The sequence below is a fragment of the Mixophyes fleayi genome, chromosome 1 (assembly GCF_038048845.1).
Source record: "Mixophyes fleayi isolate aMixFle1 chromosome 1, aMixFle1.hap1, whole genome shotgun sequence".
Lineage (NCBI taxonomy): Eukaryota > Metazoa > Chordata > Amphibia > Anura > Limnodynastidae > Mixophyes > Mixophyes fleayi.
Window position 1 is genome coordinate 92,528,126 of NC_134402.1, and position 17,108 is coordinate 92,545,233.

The 17,108-nt window shown below is 36.7% G+C and overlaps 1 protein-coding gene across 2 annotated transcripts in view; it reads right to left on the minus strand.

The window, feature by feature from the left end:
- Window positions 1-7,301: 7,301 nt before the first annotated feature.
- Window positions 7,302-17,108, minus strand: part of NPY5R (neuropeptide Y receptor Y5) — a 57,371-nt gene continuing 47,564 nt past the window's right edge. Inside the window, exon 2 of one of the 2 annotated variants that reach the window (XM_075189502.1) lies at window positions 7,302-9,020. In XM_075189502.1, coding sequence (XP_075045603.1) covers window positions 7,653-9,011 — 1,359 coding nt within the window. In that variant the 5' untranslated portion in view covers window positions 9,012-9,020 and the 3' untranslated portion in view covers window positions 7,302-7,652. Of the gene's footprint in view, window positions 9,024-17,108 lie in introns of both variants that reach the window. The other variant, XM_075189503.1, reaches the window with a different exon arrangement.

Here is a 17,108-nt window from a genome sequence, read left to right on the forward strand (position 1 = left end):
GTACACATTACAAGAAGATTCAACCTAGTGAGCTCTTCATTGGGACCCAGTCTCTACCATCAACCATCTGAAATAGCTCAATCTGGACTTCTGCACCATCCAAGCCTCTAACTAGTGCTCTGCATGCCTAGGCCTATACAATCATGGCCACCGTTCCATCCAATTGCCCCTGCACCACCTAGGCAGCAGAAAATGGATAGCAGGGGTTCAGACAACTACCACCATATACTTGTGGACCCCTATTCTAACTCAGCCACTATATTACTGAAACTATCATTGCTAGTTATTTTCCATATCCTCACACCCAGTCCTATTAGATCCTTATGTGTGAACGATCAGCCTCCTTTAGATTGTAAGTTTGCAAAAGCAGCGTCCTCTCTCTTCCCTCTGTCTCATGTCTGTGCCTTGTATGTGTTGCAAGTATTTCTGTTCCCTATACTCTAAGGGCCTGTTTAATCAAGGCACGCATACTGAGCGCAACGTGAATTTGTTTAAAAACACACATAAATTGGCTCTACCTGCTCCCAAATTCAACAAGGAATGAATCTGAAGATATGTTTAAAAGTGTCTTGTGTACCTACTACACAAGGCACTGCAGGGCACGTCCAATACCGATGTGAAATATGAATTCACAAAAGAAAGCACAGAAAAACTCTTATTCTACATTGACCATTGGCGTACGCCTGACCCCGCCCCTTCCACTTCCAGAAATTGCAGGCTGTAGTAAGTGTCCTTTGTGTACGTAGATGCAATGAACATTGTTGCTTTTATTTGCGTATGTGAGTGATTTTGCGTCGGCAGATACTTGTCTTGATGAATCAAGCGCTAAATGCATAATATGAGAGCGCCTAAGGTGGCTGCATCCCCTATGTGTGACCCGTGCCCCATTGTTATATTACTATATGTGTTTGTGTCACTTATGTCACTATGTCATGTATTCTTTGTGGGCCTGAGTCATTAAGAAGAGCAAAGTAAAAAAAAGGGGTAAGTTTGCTCCTAGACAGACTATGTTATAATGCAAGGGGTGCAAATTAGTTTATTATTTTGCACATAAGTTAAATACTGGCAGTTTTTTCATGTAGCACACAAATACTTGATAGATTTTATTTTACACTGAAATCTAAAGTTGACCTAGGACATGCCCTAACCCAGCTATAAATCTGTCCCCACATTTTAGATTTACCTCCCCTCCAATGCAACATGTATTGCCCAGGTGCAAAGTTACTCCTTTTTTATGCATTGCTCTCCTTAATGACTCAGGCCCTGTATGTTTAAACTGCATTACTATTATTAAATCATGTCAGGCCTTTTTTCAACATAATGATTCAAAAATTCAAGTGAAAAACAAATAGAACATTTTTAGGAAACAGAAGTGAAAATAAAAATGTACAATACCTGGCATATGTGTGCACACCCCTAAACTAATTCTTTGTGGGACCACCTTTTGTTTTTATTAAAGCAGTGAGTCTTTTTAAATAAGACTCTATCACACCTGGGGGTAAATGTATTATGCTCCGTTTTTTTCATCTTGCGGGAGATCGGCGACTTTGCATGTAAAATTTAAAGCGTCGCTGGCTTGTAAAGGCAAACTTTTACATGCAAAGTCGCCGATCTCCCGCAAGATGAAAAAAAACGGAGCATAATACATTTACCCCCTGGACTTTGCAATTCTATTCCATTTTTCTCTGCAAAAATTTCAAGTTCTATTAAATTGTGAGGGAATCTCCTGTGCATAGCCCTCATTCCACAGGTTTTCATGCTTTGCAGTAGGTGGTGTTCTTTGGATGATAAGCTGTGTCATCTTTGCACCAAACAGATCTTTTAGACTTAAGCCCAAAAAGTTCAACCTTGGTGTCATCAGACCATAACACATTTCTACACATGATTTGGGATGATTAAAAGTATTTCTTTGCAAAATTTAGACGAGATTAGATGTTCTTTTTGTGTGAAATGATTTCCACCTTGCCATCCTAACCCATAACAGACATGTTTCTGCCAGAAATTCCAGTAGCTCCATTAATGTTGCTGTAGGCCTCTAGATAGCCTCTCAGATAAGTTATCACATTGTCCTGTCATCAATGCCATGATCCTGGTCCCTGTTGTGCCACATTCTCACCAGGACCATAGTTACCCCAATAGGATGCAACCAAGAAAACTACAAGGACATCCTACATGAACAGCTGATCTTTATTTGGGGTTAATCACAATCACTTTCATTGCTGGCAGGTGTATGCTAATTAACTTTGAACATGATTTTGAACGTAATTGGTTAAATTTGAACACACCAACAATCCTATTATGAAAGGTTGTGCACACTTATTCTACCAGGGTATTGTAGTTTTTTTTATTTTCATCTCTTTTTCCTAAAAAATTTCTTTTTGTTTTCCATTCGAACCTCTCAAGGTCACGTTAAAGGTGGAAAAGGGTATTCCATGATTTATTTTTATTTCATACTTTATATCACAAACATTTTCACTGTCAATAAGGGTGTGTAGACTTTTTATATCCACTGTAAGAATTGTTTGGAGTTGTCCCTGATTTTCAAGGATTACACTCCATCCTATTCTTGCAAGTCTGAGAAGATAACATTACTTAAATGCATTCAATACCTTTCCTAATAATTTTTAATAAACCTGAAATAATTTGGAAAATCACAGAATCAGGTGACAGTAAACATATTTTAATAATGAGAGCATTTTTATTTTATAAACGCAAAGAATATCTCATGTTTAAAAAAACAAGAACATCCTATATTCTGGTTGATTAGCAGCATACTGGCTACAAAGAACTTGGCAGACTTGGGCAGACAAACCAGACCTAATCATTCTTTTCCTATTAACTTAGAGGCAAAATTGGAAAGTGTCCCAGGGTCTTAAATTACAAGAGTACTTCATCATATGTGACAATAGGAAGAAGTCAGAGTACACAATTAGAAATGACATGTTTTACTACAGATAGCCTAAGAGTGATTTCTTTGTATAATCCATATGGCAAGTAAGGCAGTATACTACTCAACCATTCTCATGAAACATAGCGAAAATGTGTCACAAATGCAATGACAGGTCCATGAACAAGCAAAGTATAAAAATGGGCTTGAAATATAATCTTTTTCAGCATGAGCTTTATTTGACACAATGAATTCCAGAAAATCAGATGGCTTCAATGAGAATTACAGTTAGAAATGTTTAATCTCAAGTATTTTATTAGCATCTAACTTAACTTTTACTCATACATTTTAGAGCCAACATTTTGGTACAATATAAACTACATGATTGACAATACCTTTCATTAACTTAGTATAACTAGTCTAAATTATGTACACAACAAAATTTTAAAACCACCTGCCTAATATTGTGTAGGTCCCCCTCATGTCACCAAACAGCTTTGACCTGTCAAAGCATTGACAGCACAAGACTTCTGACTTGTTTTTCCAACACGTCCCACTTATGCTCGATTGGATTGAGATTAGGGGAATTTGGAGGCCAAGTCAACACCTTGAACTCTTTCTCATGTTTCCCAGATCATACCTGAACAATTTTTGCAGTGTGGCAGGGTGCAAAGAGGTGAAAGAAGCTTATGGCATCAAGGAATTCCGTTGCCATGAAGGGGTATACTTGGTCTGCAACAATGTTTAGGTAGGTGGTACGTGACAATGTAATATTCACATGAATGCCAGGCTTGCCTTCATCCCATAGTGAATCCCGGTGTCATCTCTTCCCAAGATAAACGATGCATGCACACCTTGCCAACCAGGGCAACTTATTTCATTGCTCCATGGCCCAGTTGTGGAGCTCACATACCCAATGTAGGAGCTTTCAGCATGGGCAATCTGTCTGGTCTGCAGCCCAATACGCAGCAAGCTGTGATGCACCGTGTGTTCTGCAACTTTTCTTTCATAGCCAGTATTTTAACTCTTTCAGCAATTTGTGTACAGTAACTCTTCTGTGGGATTGAACCAGCCATCAGTGAGTGTTGGGTGCTCATTACCCTGTCGCTGGATCACCGGTTGTCCTTGAACCATTTTGGTAGGTACTAATCAATGCATAACGGGAACCTCCCACAAGATCTGTCATTTTGTAGATGAGCTAACACAATTGTCTAGCCATCACAATGGGTTGGGTACGATTACCCGATATTTATAATGCCGACACTTAGTGAAATGTCCGATGGTGGTATGCCCGACTGTAAATAAATCTAGACTCACCTCAACAATAGCAAGTCAAGTATCCTACACCGTTCTGCTAAATTCTGAAGACAAGTAATCATGGCATGGCGTTTTCACATCATTTAAAATGGCAACCGCCATATTAGTGTTTTTAAAGCAGCAATGCTGGTTCCCGATCCCTAACCCGATCCTTAACCCTAACCCAATCCCTAACGCTAACCCTGCCCGATCCCTAACCCTAACCCGATCCATAACCCTAAACTTAACCCTACCCCTAATCTGATCCCCAACTCTAAGCCTAACACAAGCACTTAACTTAGATAAGACCCGGCATTGCCGTTTTAAAAGCAGTAATATAACGGTCGCCATTTTAAATGACGTAAAAACACTGTCGTGATTACTTGTCTTCGGAATTTATCAGAACAGTGTCGGATACTTCCCTTGTCATTATTGAGGTCACTCTGGATTTATTTTGCGTCGGGCATGTATCCATCGGACATTTTATGTTGTTACACTAAGTGTGTATATTATAAGTATGGGAATATGACTACCACCGATGACAATTGGGCCCTTTTTCAAAGTTGCTGCAATCCTTGTGCATGCCCACTTTTCCTGCTTCCAACACATAAACTTCAAGAACTGACAGTCCACTTGCTGCCTAATATATCCCACCCTTGACATTTGCCATTGTAAAGAGATAATCAATGTTATTCACTTCATTTGTCAGTGGTTTTAATTATGTGACTGATCGGTGTGTGTGTGTGTATATTTTACATTCTTGAGTTTAACAAATCTGCCTATCATAACAAATGTGAAGCAAAACAAATAGATATGTTGTTTAGCTTTAATCTTTAAACTACTTTTACGATGTGTGCATACATGTTCCTAGGATTTTGCAATCGAAATGTATTTTTGACAACCTTGAGCCTTAGCTTTGCACAACCCATGCATACTAGCTATTAAGTCAAATCAGCTTGTTTTCTTTAGTCCCACCCTCTCAATAAAGAGGTTGGAATAATCCTGGCCAATCATGTCCTTTAATGCTATCTGCCAGGGGAAACTGAAGCAGCAGGCAGGCTCAGCTGTAGAGAGTGGCATATGATTGGACGTCAAGCGGTCATACAATTCTTACATCTAATAATGTGGCAGCAGGGATGCCAAGGGACTAAGTACAATGTGCCTGGACATAGGCATCCTTTTGGGCATAGAAGTGGCAACGATGATTCGTATTGTGGGCGGGATAAAAGTGACATGAACCTATTGGTCCAGATGGCCATACTGAACACAGCCTGGAGTTAACTCTATGCAGCCGCGTGTGCCAGCATTTTACCAGGAATGTCCACTCCATCAATCTCTACCAGCCTACGGGATCAAATGGTGCAATTGGTCAGGGGGGAGGTATTCCTATACCTGTGAAGGATGCTCTCATTGAGCACAAAAGAATATGCAAAGCACAAATCAATGTATTGTTAATGTGAAAAAGGTAATAGGCCTTTTGTTCTTTGGCTTTGTTAACCTAAGAATATTGTTTTCCTAAAACAGTATCCGTATAACTTCCTCTTATTCATCCCTGTTGCAGTTGTGTCTGCTTTTGAGTTATGGAAGTTTCAATATTCAATCCTTGGGCTTTGGACCATTAAGTAACAATTAAATAACTAGCCATAGGAGATCTGTAGTAAAAGTGGCACCTAATTGGAGAGTTTCTTCGGTCGTCCAGATTTGAATCTTGAGTCTTCCAGTATACTGCTAAGTCAGCCCATGATTATTTATAAGGTAACAATGGTGATCACAAAGAATAGACACACACACAACCAGAGCAATACAGCATCAGTGAGCCTCAACATTTGGTGGGGGGGGCCTGGAGATGTGTTCCACTCTCCCAGAGCCTGCACTATGCACATAGCATGTGCAGTGAAGTCAACCAATGGTTTAACTCTGATATGTAATTTACAATAGTGTCTGTAACACAAGGCTTATTTGTTAGTAATAAAGTCTGAAATGTACAAATGTGGCTTGACCCAATTTCCTTCTCCTTTAACAATATACATTTTATAAGCCAATGGATGTGGCATGCTTAACATTTTCACACATGCCTTTAAATACATAAAGTGCATAATGCTTAATAAAAATTTAAGCAGTGATAAAATTATGCAATGTTAAGGTAAAATAACTTTTGACTTAAATATAGTAAATGAAGAAACTTAAAAATGGCAACTAAATATTCCAAGTATGTTCCTTTTTGAATACTGCTATGCAATAGCAAGACTTCAACAATCTGAAATGCCTTATAACAACATTCTAATTAGTTATTTTTAGTAAGTTGTGCACAAATACAATGCAATAATGCAGAAACACAATATAAAGTACACAGTAATATTTTAATACACTTATAGCAATTTATAATGTAGTTTTCACAGCAAAGCCACATAAACTAAAACGTAATTCAAAATAGCTCTGCATGTACAGTATAATATAATTTAAAAATATATATTACTATAATACAACAAATATGTATTGAGACTTACTGATGATTTTACCCAGCAATGCAGAATGTAATGTTGTTTCTGCAGATGAGAATGATTCTCTTTTAATGAAAATAAAAAAGAATAAAAAAAAGAAAAGCAGAAAGAAACTTAAAGAAGAACTCTAACCAAAGCTAAACATAGTGTTTTGAGTGGAGATGAAGACGTTCAGATAAAAATCACACTTACCTTGTATGTGGAAAAATGTGAAAGTGGGGGGTGCGAGTATTGACACTCTCTCCCAGTGTCTGCATGCTAAGCATAGAGAGGAGTGTAGCACAGGGCTATTAGTCTTTGAAGACTCTGGCAGATCCAGTGAATAGCCCCTGCAAAGTAAATATGTTTCCAGCTTTTATCTTCACTTGTTCATCTCCACCCAAAGCTACATATTTGGTTTTAGGTGGGGTCATCCTTTACATGTTATGATCGATGAGTGGCATAGCACTGGCATAATATGAGAAAAAGTGAAGTTTTATGAAACATTGTGCTAGAGCACCCAATGATTGTTTAGGTATAAATGACTTTATATATATATATATATATATATATATATATATATATATATATATATATATATATATATATATATATATATATATATTGATATGAATGTGTTTCCTGTACAAAGTTTATAAGTATATCATGTAACCAAAAGTTACATAGTTACTAAAAATTGCATTAAACAAAAGTGGAGCTGATATATGGATACATTTACCTCTGTTTTAACTCAGATTAAAGATATTAAACAGACCTCATAGAGATCATGTGAAAACCTGTAAACATGTATAGAAATATACTTTTATTTATCTAGTGCTAACATTAGTTGAAAACTAATTTTTAGCGGGTCTGTACTGGATAGATTATGCCAACAAGCATGTTTGCCACCAACTCAGTCACTTTTCCAGCCTCCATAGAGTTGTTTGCATGATATTCTGGTGGGAAAAAAAAGCAACAGTTTTATCAGCCTAAGATATCTGGAAACATTGGATAAGAGACATCAAATCTGCTTTTATACCATCATTTAAAAATCCATAGAGTATGGGATTTAGACAACAGGAGACCATGCCAAGCAAGTGACAGATGCAATAAACTAATTTGAAATGTCGATTGGAAATTAGATTGGCATTAAAATCAGTTACGAGGTGAAAGAGGTGAAGTGGCATCCAACTGACAGCAAAAGCCAAGATCAATACAGTCAGTCTACAGAAAACCCGCCTAGACCTCTTTTTTATCCTTGTTATAGATTTAGATACAGAGTTCATGTTGTGTAGTTCAGAATTCTCTTCTGGTTTCATTTCAAAGCATATGGGCACTCCTGGTAGATATACACTCAAAGGTAATGTTTGGACACTAGAAGGTAGCGTATGGCTCCTCTCTGTGGTTGACGTTTCTGGAATGTCCCCAGTATTACTCTCTTGGTGTCGCCTCAGAATTGCTGGGACAACACTAGCTGATTTTTTGCTATATCGCTTCCTGTGTTTCCGGACACAGGAATAACTCCACTTGCGACTTTCAACTTCAGACTGGTTTGTTTTAGGTTGTTGAAGTGTCAGATTGATCATCTCATTTTCTTCAACTTTAATTTCTCGGTTTGGTAACCGTGAACTTATGCTTCTACAAACACTCGTATGACTTATGGTTAGACAAGACAACGGCAATATGTATTGTACCAGCAATAGAGAAATGGTAAACGCAATTCTGTATGAATCAGATGGCCAGGACTCAATGCACAGATAACTATTCATCAAAGGTTCTAAGTTGAATGCCTCACTCAAGTTTATAATCTTATGAAAAACGGGCAAAGGTGAACATATGGTAAAGCCAAGAGTCCAAACAGTAGCAATCAAGAAGTATCCATGGTTTGCAGTTAAGTTGGTCGAAAGTGGATGTTTTATCATGTGGTATCTCACCAGGGCAATAGACATGAGCATTAAGGTAGAAATCAGAACAGAAACACACTGGAGAAAAGGCACAACATGACACATAACTTCACCAAAGATCCATTGATCAAGCAAGACACATGTCAGTGTAAATGGTGAACAGAAGAGTACAACTAAAATATCTGAAAAGGCCAAGTTTCCAATGAGGTAGTTTATGATAGTTTTCTGTTTACGTTTTCTGAAAATAGCCAGCAGAATTAGAAGGTTTCCCATGAATCCGAGCAGGCTTACAAACGTATACAGTCCAATTAGAAAATATCGTATGTCATCCACACTGCTGTTGTAATCCTCCCATGCAGGAAAATTGGTGGCTGTTGTTGTAAATGTGCTATTGTCCTGTTGCATAGCAGTTCTGTTATTAAAGTCTTTCATGTCCAAATCCATTTTACAGCCCTGCTTTGGGACACAAAAGAAAGCAATTAGTAAACCTAGGGAGAAGTCACAGGCTTCTAAGAGCTGCATCAATATTGATTAGTTGTTTATTCTAACATGACAAAAGTGCTATTTTTAATGTGGTACTCATAATATATATGTATAAAGCATTTACAGAAAAAAATGAAAATTGACAATATAGTTAGAACACCCAACAGGGCAATTACTGACATTCACTGTCACAAGTACTGTATGGAAATGCAAACATTACTGACAGCCTCTGCTTTAAAGTGCCCAAACACTGTGCTTCCTGTTGTCATGGCCCGCAGTGCTAGCCACTATGGCTCTGTTGGATCCCTCTGTGGCCTCGTCCCAGCTGTTCCCCTGGGACGCTCTCCTGATCACTGCTGCATCAGGCAAGGAGTTTGACAGCCAGGGTGCATGCACAGAAGAAATTGTTTAACTATCAGCCTGCTGTGGTAGATTTAGTGGGCAGCACTGTGTTTGGCTCCTTGCAGTATTTAAGGGATGGTGGGCTTAGTCTTCCTGCCAGTTATAGCGTTTATGCCACACACTTGCTGACCTGCTACCTGTTTCCTGTGGATTTTTTGCCATTCTGATTTATCTCCAGTTGTGACCCTTGGCTTGTTTACTGGACCCTGCTTGAACTCTGATAGCCCTGACCTCTGCTTTTTTTTCCTGGACTCCAGTGCTTGCTGCCAGCCCTGAACTTTGGCCTCTCTGAGACTATTGCCTGCTTCTGTCTCATGACCCTTGGCCTGTTCCTGGTTATCTGTGTACTCTCACTGGTTCTTGTACATCCTAAATTATTATTATTATTATTATTATTATTATTACCATTTATTTATATAGCGCCACTAATTCTGCAGCGCTGTACAGAGAACTCACATCAGTCCTTATAGGGACCCTTGGGGCTTACAGACTAAATTCCCTAACACACACACACACACACACACACACACAGACTATGGTCAATTGGTTAGCAGCCAATTAACCTACCGGTATATTTTTGTTGTGTGGGAGGAAACTAGAGCACCCAGAGGAAACCCACGCAAACACGGGGAGAAGATACAAACTCCTTACAGATAAGGCCATGGTCGGGAATTGAACTCATGACCCCAGTGCTGTAAGGTGCTCTTAGCCACCGTGCTGCCCAAATCTGCACTAAGGTGATAGTAAATAATTTGTTCCTACTCTAGAGTAAAATCATGGGGGCATCAAAGTACCTGTGAATGCATCTAACTCCACTGTAAAGGCGGCTGCTATAAGCAAAGACCTGTACCACATGTTTGTTCTAAAAGCTTATGTTCGTTGCCACTAGCTGTAACACACCTGTATTACTTTTTATTAGTGGTGAAACACGATGAGCAGGAATTGAGGTTCTGTAATAGCAATTTGTATGAGTGGATGTATCTTAAGAATTGCTAATGTTGAGGTTAGAAGCAGTCTAAAACATAGAGACTGTGGCTAATCTTGTTTCTGTTTAGTATGAGATGCTCTGCAAAATGTAGCATATTAGTATATAAAAAAGGGTAATGTTCTGCAGATCACTTTAACTGATGCAGAGGAGGTAAAGTAAAGGAAATTTGACAAGTAGGATCATGATTTTTTTTGTCATATTTATATTGTGACATATGCATACATAATTTGTTTACTTTATGCTATATTAAAGAAGACTTGTAGTTTACAATAAAATGCTGACCAAAATATTCCCTGTCCCATGTACTTGAACTGAATTAAATGCCATTTGTTGGATACTCAACATGGTTCCCGCTCCATTGACTACGTGCTCCTGACCGTCTCACTTTGAACAAATCCACACTCAAAGGACCACAGGGTGGGGCCCCTATGGTTTAACTAATTGAAAGTACAGGGATTTTTCTTTTTTAGGCTAGCATTCTTTATTTATAAAATATTCTTTCCTGTCTGCATTACATTTAACTATGGGCAAGACAAATATGTCGCAATTTCGTAGTATATTGTAAACTGTTGAACTCAGTCTGTTTATGCCACTTAATTTTTTTCACTAGATAAAGGAATGTTTTCAATAGTTCAATACTTTATTTTACTAACCTCCACTGTGCGTCATTTACATGTACTGTAATACTGAATAAATTAATTCAGAATGGTGTATGCACCTGACAAGCTGTAAATTAACTGCATTGACACTTTTTAAAAGAATCTATTGAGTTGTCCTTGCATGACAATAGATATATTGTTATTCATGCTAACATTCAGTGCCTCTATGTTAGAGTGCCTCAGTGAAGTATTTTCTGAGAAATATTTAGATAACCTTCAAAAATTACCTTCAATTTCCACAGTAACTAAGCAACATTTTAATGGATACAAATTAGTTCATGAGCAAAAAATGATTTATAGTAACTTTATGTATTTCAACTCACATGGCCATACACATTTTCAAATTTCTTTCACTCAAGTAAAAAGTAGTATTTTTTACAAAAATATTTTTGCTTCCGTTAGGTAAAATTTTAATATAAATATCTTTTTTTTATATAACAGGGAAATGAGTAGGCAAAATTTGCACAGCATTGCAGATATCCTGTGACTTACAATCATGTATACAGTGTATATATTTTCTTTCCAGTCACTTGCACACCAATTCTGCTATACATTTATACAGTATGAATATACAGCCGTATACACGTATACACTTATATGCACAAAATACATCACAGGAACAATGATATTTACATTAGGAAATATTGCTTAATTTAGGTTTCCTTTACTCTGAATTCTATGACTGTTTTATAAATGTGCAAATAAGTACTTTCCTCATGCATGTGTATGTGTGTACTAGGGTGGTGCAGCATTGAGGAAAATTTTAATGCAATTAACTTGATATTGGGACTGATTGTGGGAAATATGTCTATTTATGTGCATGCTATTAATTTAACGACTATGCTGGTAGGGAGCGTATTTGATAAATATAAACAAAATTAGTTCAATGTTGGGCTGGTTGGAGGGAAGGTGGTCCATTAAACTTGGATGCTTTTGATTTTGATGCTAATTTATTTCTTGGTTTTCAGAAGTGAATAGCACCTATCTCTTTTCCAAGCAGGGTCCTAACATGCCAGGATTCATTTAAGTAGCAACTAAACTTAAGACACCAGCAGTAGCAGCTAGGTTGTGAGAGAGCATCACCAACATCATTTGCCAAGTGTTCTGAGTCTTGTGGAAAAGTCACGATTGAGCAGGACTTTGTCCCAACTTTCCCGACTTGAACTGAAAGCCCGAACAGGGCTTCACTGCACGTGCGCTGACCTCAGGCTCTCATACACACATTTTAAAGGCACAGAATAAACTATATATATATATATATACGCACACACACAAACGCACAAAGGCCAGTTCCCATATAACTGTTCCACTAATTCTGTCTGCTGTACACTCAGCTCATGTTTCTAAATAATCACCACCACTGTCTGCTTGGATTTGTTTGAGCTCTTCTGTCACCAGCTGAATGCCTGCCCTTGATTTCTATTTCTATTGCTAACATGCATTCAAAACACCATGTAAGGCTATATGTGTCTGGTGGGAAGAGTAAATACGCCACTTCAAAATCTAGCCTAATACTACTGTAGGGCCACACCTGTATTGAATTATATTTTTCAGTTTTATTGCTAAAATACTGCATTCATGTTTTAAATAACACAGAAAAGTCAGGGATATCAATATTTACTCACACGTGTCACTATAGTACAGTTCAATATTTTACTACATTGTTAGCAATGCACATACAAACATGCCTTGCCCTATAAAGTGTGCATGGAAGGTACAGATGTGTCCACTCCCCATCATACTTTAAGACATGAAACAAATGCTATTTAGAGGAAAAACCGGGAGTACAGTCTCCCGCAAATCAAGGTACTCTCCTGCAAATTATCTTTCTCCACCTCTTGAATCTTATCTAAATATTGCATAGGGCAAAATTAAATCTTGTTTTTGTACATGAAAAGAATTGCCACATTTAGATGTCAACACCCCTAATTTGCACAACTCCTCTAACCGAAACAAAGATACCTTGTTATGTACAAACTCTATCCCTGTTGTGTAAACTCGAGCGCAGCTGTACAACATTTTCTCTACAGGTGCCCCACTTTTGGATCTTTGTAAATTACCTTTACTGTCTGTGCAAAAGGACATCAATTATTTTTATCACACTTAACAGTTCCTTTACATGTTGATAAATTAAGAAGAGAAAAAAATGTGTCTCATGTTGAATGTTCATTTCCTTATAGCATACTGACAATTTGTAGAAAAATAAATTGAAAATTGTGTACACATTAAAAGTACTGGATGAGTGACACTATGGGGTATATATACTAAATTGCGGATTTGAAAAAGTAGCGATGTTGCCTAAAGCAACCAATCAGATTCTAGCTATCATTTATTTAGTGCATTCTACAAAATAACAGCTAGAATCTGATTGGTTGCTATAGGCAACATCTCCACCTTTTCAAACCCGCAGTTTAGTAAATATATCCCTATGTCACTCATTCATTGTTTTAGACACCCCTAACCACTGCCACTCAAGGCGACCACCTACACTCATGGTAGAGACGGAAGAAAGTTCACAGTGTATTTACTCTGAAATGTATGAAAATGTATTTTACAACAATGCTTTTCATAAAACAAAAACACTCCTTACTATTGTTCAACCCTGCAAATTGACAAATTGCCTTGTAAATTAATTTATTTGTGTGCTAAAAGTCATCTTGTTTTAATCTTGCCTAAATATTATTTGATTGTATCCAAAGCAAGCCATGATAAGAATTTGACAATCTATAATTGAATATAATTTATAACCTACCATAGTTCTTAATTAAATACCATATCTTTATTTGTTGGGAAATTATGTCTGACACCTGAACAAGCAGTTAAAACAATACATGGTTTTATCGTAACATATGCATCTATTATTTAACTGTACATATTTTTCACACGTTAGTAATGTTATTAAGTTCTAGATACTTCATAACTGTGTAGCTTGGTAGTCCTGTTGAAAATAAAAGAAAATACATTATTTGATCTCAAGAACTATTCCCTGCTGTGAGTTTACCCGAAGGTTCAGTAACACTCGGCCAATCACAACTGACTAGTGTGGAAAATCACTTATGATTGGCTAGGCGCTATTAACCCACCCTGTCAATTGAGTTCAGTTACATTCAGTTTCACAGCTCCATAAGGAGCAGTCCTCATTGTCTTATAGGGTTTTTAATTTAGTTTCCAATTGGACAACATTTGGACAAACAATTACCATTGGACTACATCAAGGAAGATTTTCCTGTGTAATAAAGTGATGAAAGAAGGCTTTTGGGGAGTTCTTATTTAAGTAAAATTGTATTTTATTCTGCGTGTGCCTCTTTATCTTTTTCTATTGCAGCTATTATGGAATATTATGTCATTACAATAAACTTGCTCCAAACACTAAAATTCATTTTTCTGCATTTCTCAGTAAAACAAGACCCTCAATGCTTTGCTATGGCTGCCTTTACTCTGTCTAACTCGTCTCCTCTACCTGTGTAAACTGCTGCTACTCCACAAATGTGGCCATCTTACTCCATACACTTTGTGTACTCCACAAAAATCTAGGTGAACTTTTACAAATTGAGGCGCACCATGGGTACAAGACTGTTTTTGCCGCAAAACTGGCATTTTTAACTTTTAAAATTACCTCAAGTATATTATTTTACATGCTGGTCATATGGGTTAAATGGACATGATAACACAATTTGATTTCGTCTAAAAATAACATTTGGTAAAAATGTTGATTTTCCGAATGTTCTCGTTGTCTGTTAAATAATCAGTAAACAATTATCAACATATTTATTTGATTTTCATTTGTGTAAAATGTATGTTTATCATTAAAACTGTTCTTTCCCTTAGTATATAATGTTACCAGGCCTTTAAGTTAAAATATATGCTATGAGGTGGATCCTATCTGACAAAAATGATGCCAAACAATGGAACCTGAGAGTCTCAGGGTGACTACTTACAGCAACAGATATATTTGCAGCATTTAGCGAGTGTAGATTTGTAGTGTACACTTTAAGACATCATCTAATTTCATAATAAGACATCAATCACATCAGTTATAATACTGTTAACAGCGTCCTGTGGTTGACACAACTGAATCAGTTGTTCATCTTTGTCATTTGTCAGAATCACTCAGATGTTCTCTTGAAAATGAAGCATGATGCTTGCAACTGATACTGACAATCATGGTTATAATTTATCAATGACAACTACAGAAACAGAGGAACTTTTTATACAATAGATCTGACTTCAGTGTCTATGTTAAGTGTGTTTACAAAGCAAATTGGGCTGATATTGACAAATAACAGTGATGATTGACTGATAAGTCATTGCAAGTCTAAGATGTAATTTGATTTAAAAAAAAAAACCATCAAACTTATAAATCTACATAAGACCCAGATGCTTGGATCCTGAACCTTGATTATACCTGTGATCAGTGTTAGATCTCAAACTCAGACCAAGGGGTAAATGTATTAATGTCCGGATTCTTCAACTCCGGCGTGTTCAGCGTCTTCAGCGATTAAATTTAAAGCTGCACTGCATTGTAAAGGGAAGTTTCCCTTTACAATGCAGCGCCGCTTTAAATTTAATCGCCGAAGACGCTGAACACGCCGGAGTTGAGGAATCCGGACATTAATACATTTACCCCCAAATGTAGAACTTTTAGTACCTGTTATACTGTCTATACTTTTATCCATCTGTTTAAAAATGTATTATCTGTGATGAGTTAAAAGTTGTTGTTGTGTCAATCCATCTTCCTGGATACAATGATGATTGACCGAATCATGAGTCAGTGTCAGGTACCATTTGCAATAAAAATTTTGTTGACTCTGATAAGTGTCAAAGAAAACATCTTTAGTCAGATATTAATTCATTCCTAATGGAAAATCGAGAAGATGCTGATAAATTATAATGGTTATATTTAGTTATATAGGTATCAGCAGCATGTAGCATACTCAGGTATCTTTATTGAAACTTATGATGATATTTAAAATTGTCACAAAATAACAATTGAGGACAAACCACATTTACTCTATAGATATTAATCACATCCTTTGCATTACTCTACTTTAATTTTAGTCAGATTAATTTTACCCAAATATTGCCAAGCTTCCATAAAAAAAGAGAAAGAACATACAGGTAAATCTGGAACAATTGTGTCTTAACACACCAGTTAACATACTGTTGTGTGTATATGCCTGATGGCTATGATTTGTAAACTGCATTGTTTTTCCCCCATTGTCAAAAATATAATCATATTAAAATAATTATTCAATAGCTTTTTTATTTGTTTGCCTTAGAAATGTGTAGCTTTTGTTTACATGATATCTGGAAATTATAGATAATAATTTCAGGCTCATAACACCCATTTAATTATATGGTGTAAAGTGCAACTGTGTACTATAATATATAGCAACCAGTTAGATAAGAGATGTTAACAGTTTAGTGTAGTCAGACTACAAAGGATAAGTCATTGATTGCTATGGGGCAAGGCACGTGCGATCTACTGCCTACATTTTATTAAATAACCTCAAAGTGATTTATTACTGATTGAATCAATATTGTTATAATACATGAGTGGTAAGAATACTTGTATAAACAACTGTTAATATACAATATATGTTTAAGTTTGGTGACTAATGATGCCAGAGAGTGACAAAGATAACATAATTATTCAGTGACATTTAATGTCTTTATATTGCATGGTAGGTGATGTATTATTCTGTGCTATTACTATGATGTTATTTATTTCTGCAAATAAGGCTTTGTCTTGAGTAACAAGTTAAAGCCCTTACTACAAGTATGACTTATTTATATATTTATTTAAAGGTTTAATTACTTGAAATGGGTGTAGTTTGGGTGGTTGTGGAAGGGATTTTGGTGGAGCAGGGTGTTGTTTGGTCAGATCGGGGGGTGGCCTATTAGTTCCTATTTTCCAATAGTAAGGTTGGGAGGCATGTAGCTTTGATCATTTTATTAAAATGTTATATATTTAATTCTCATATTAGACCAGGTTTCTCTTGTAACTCT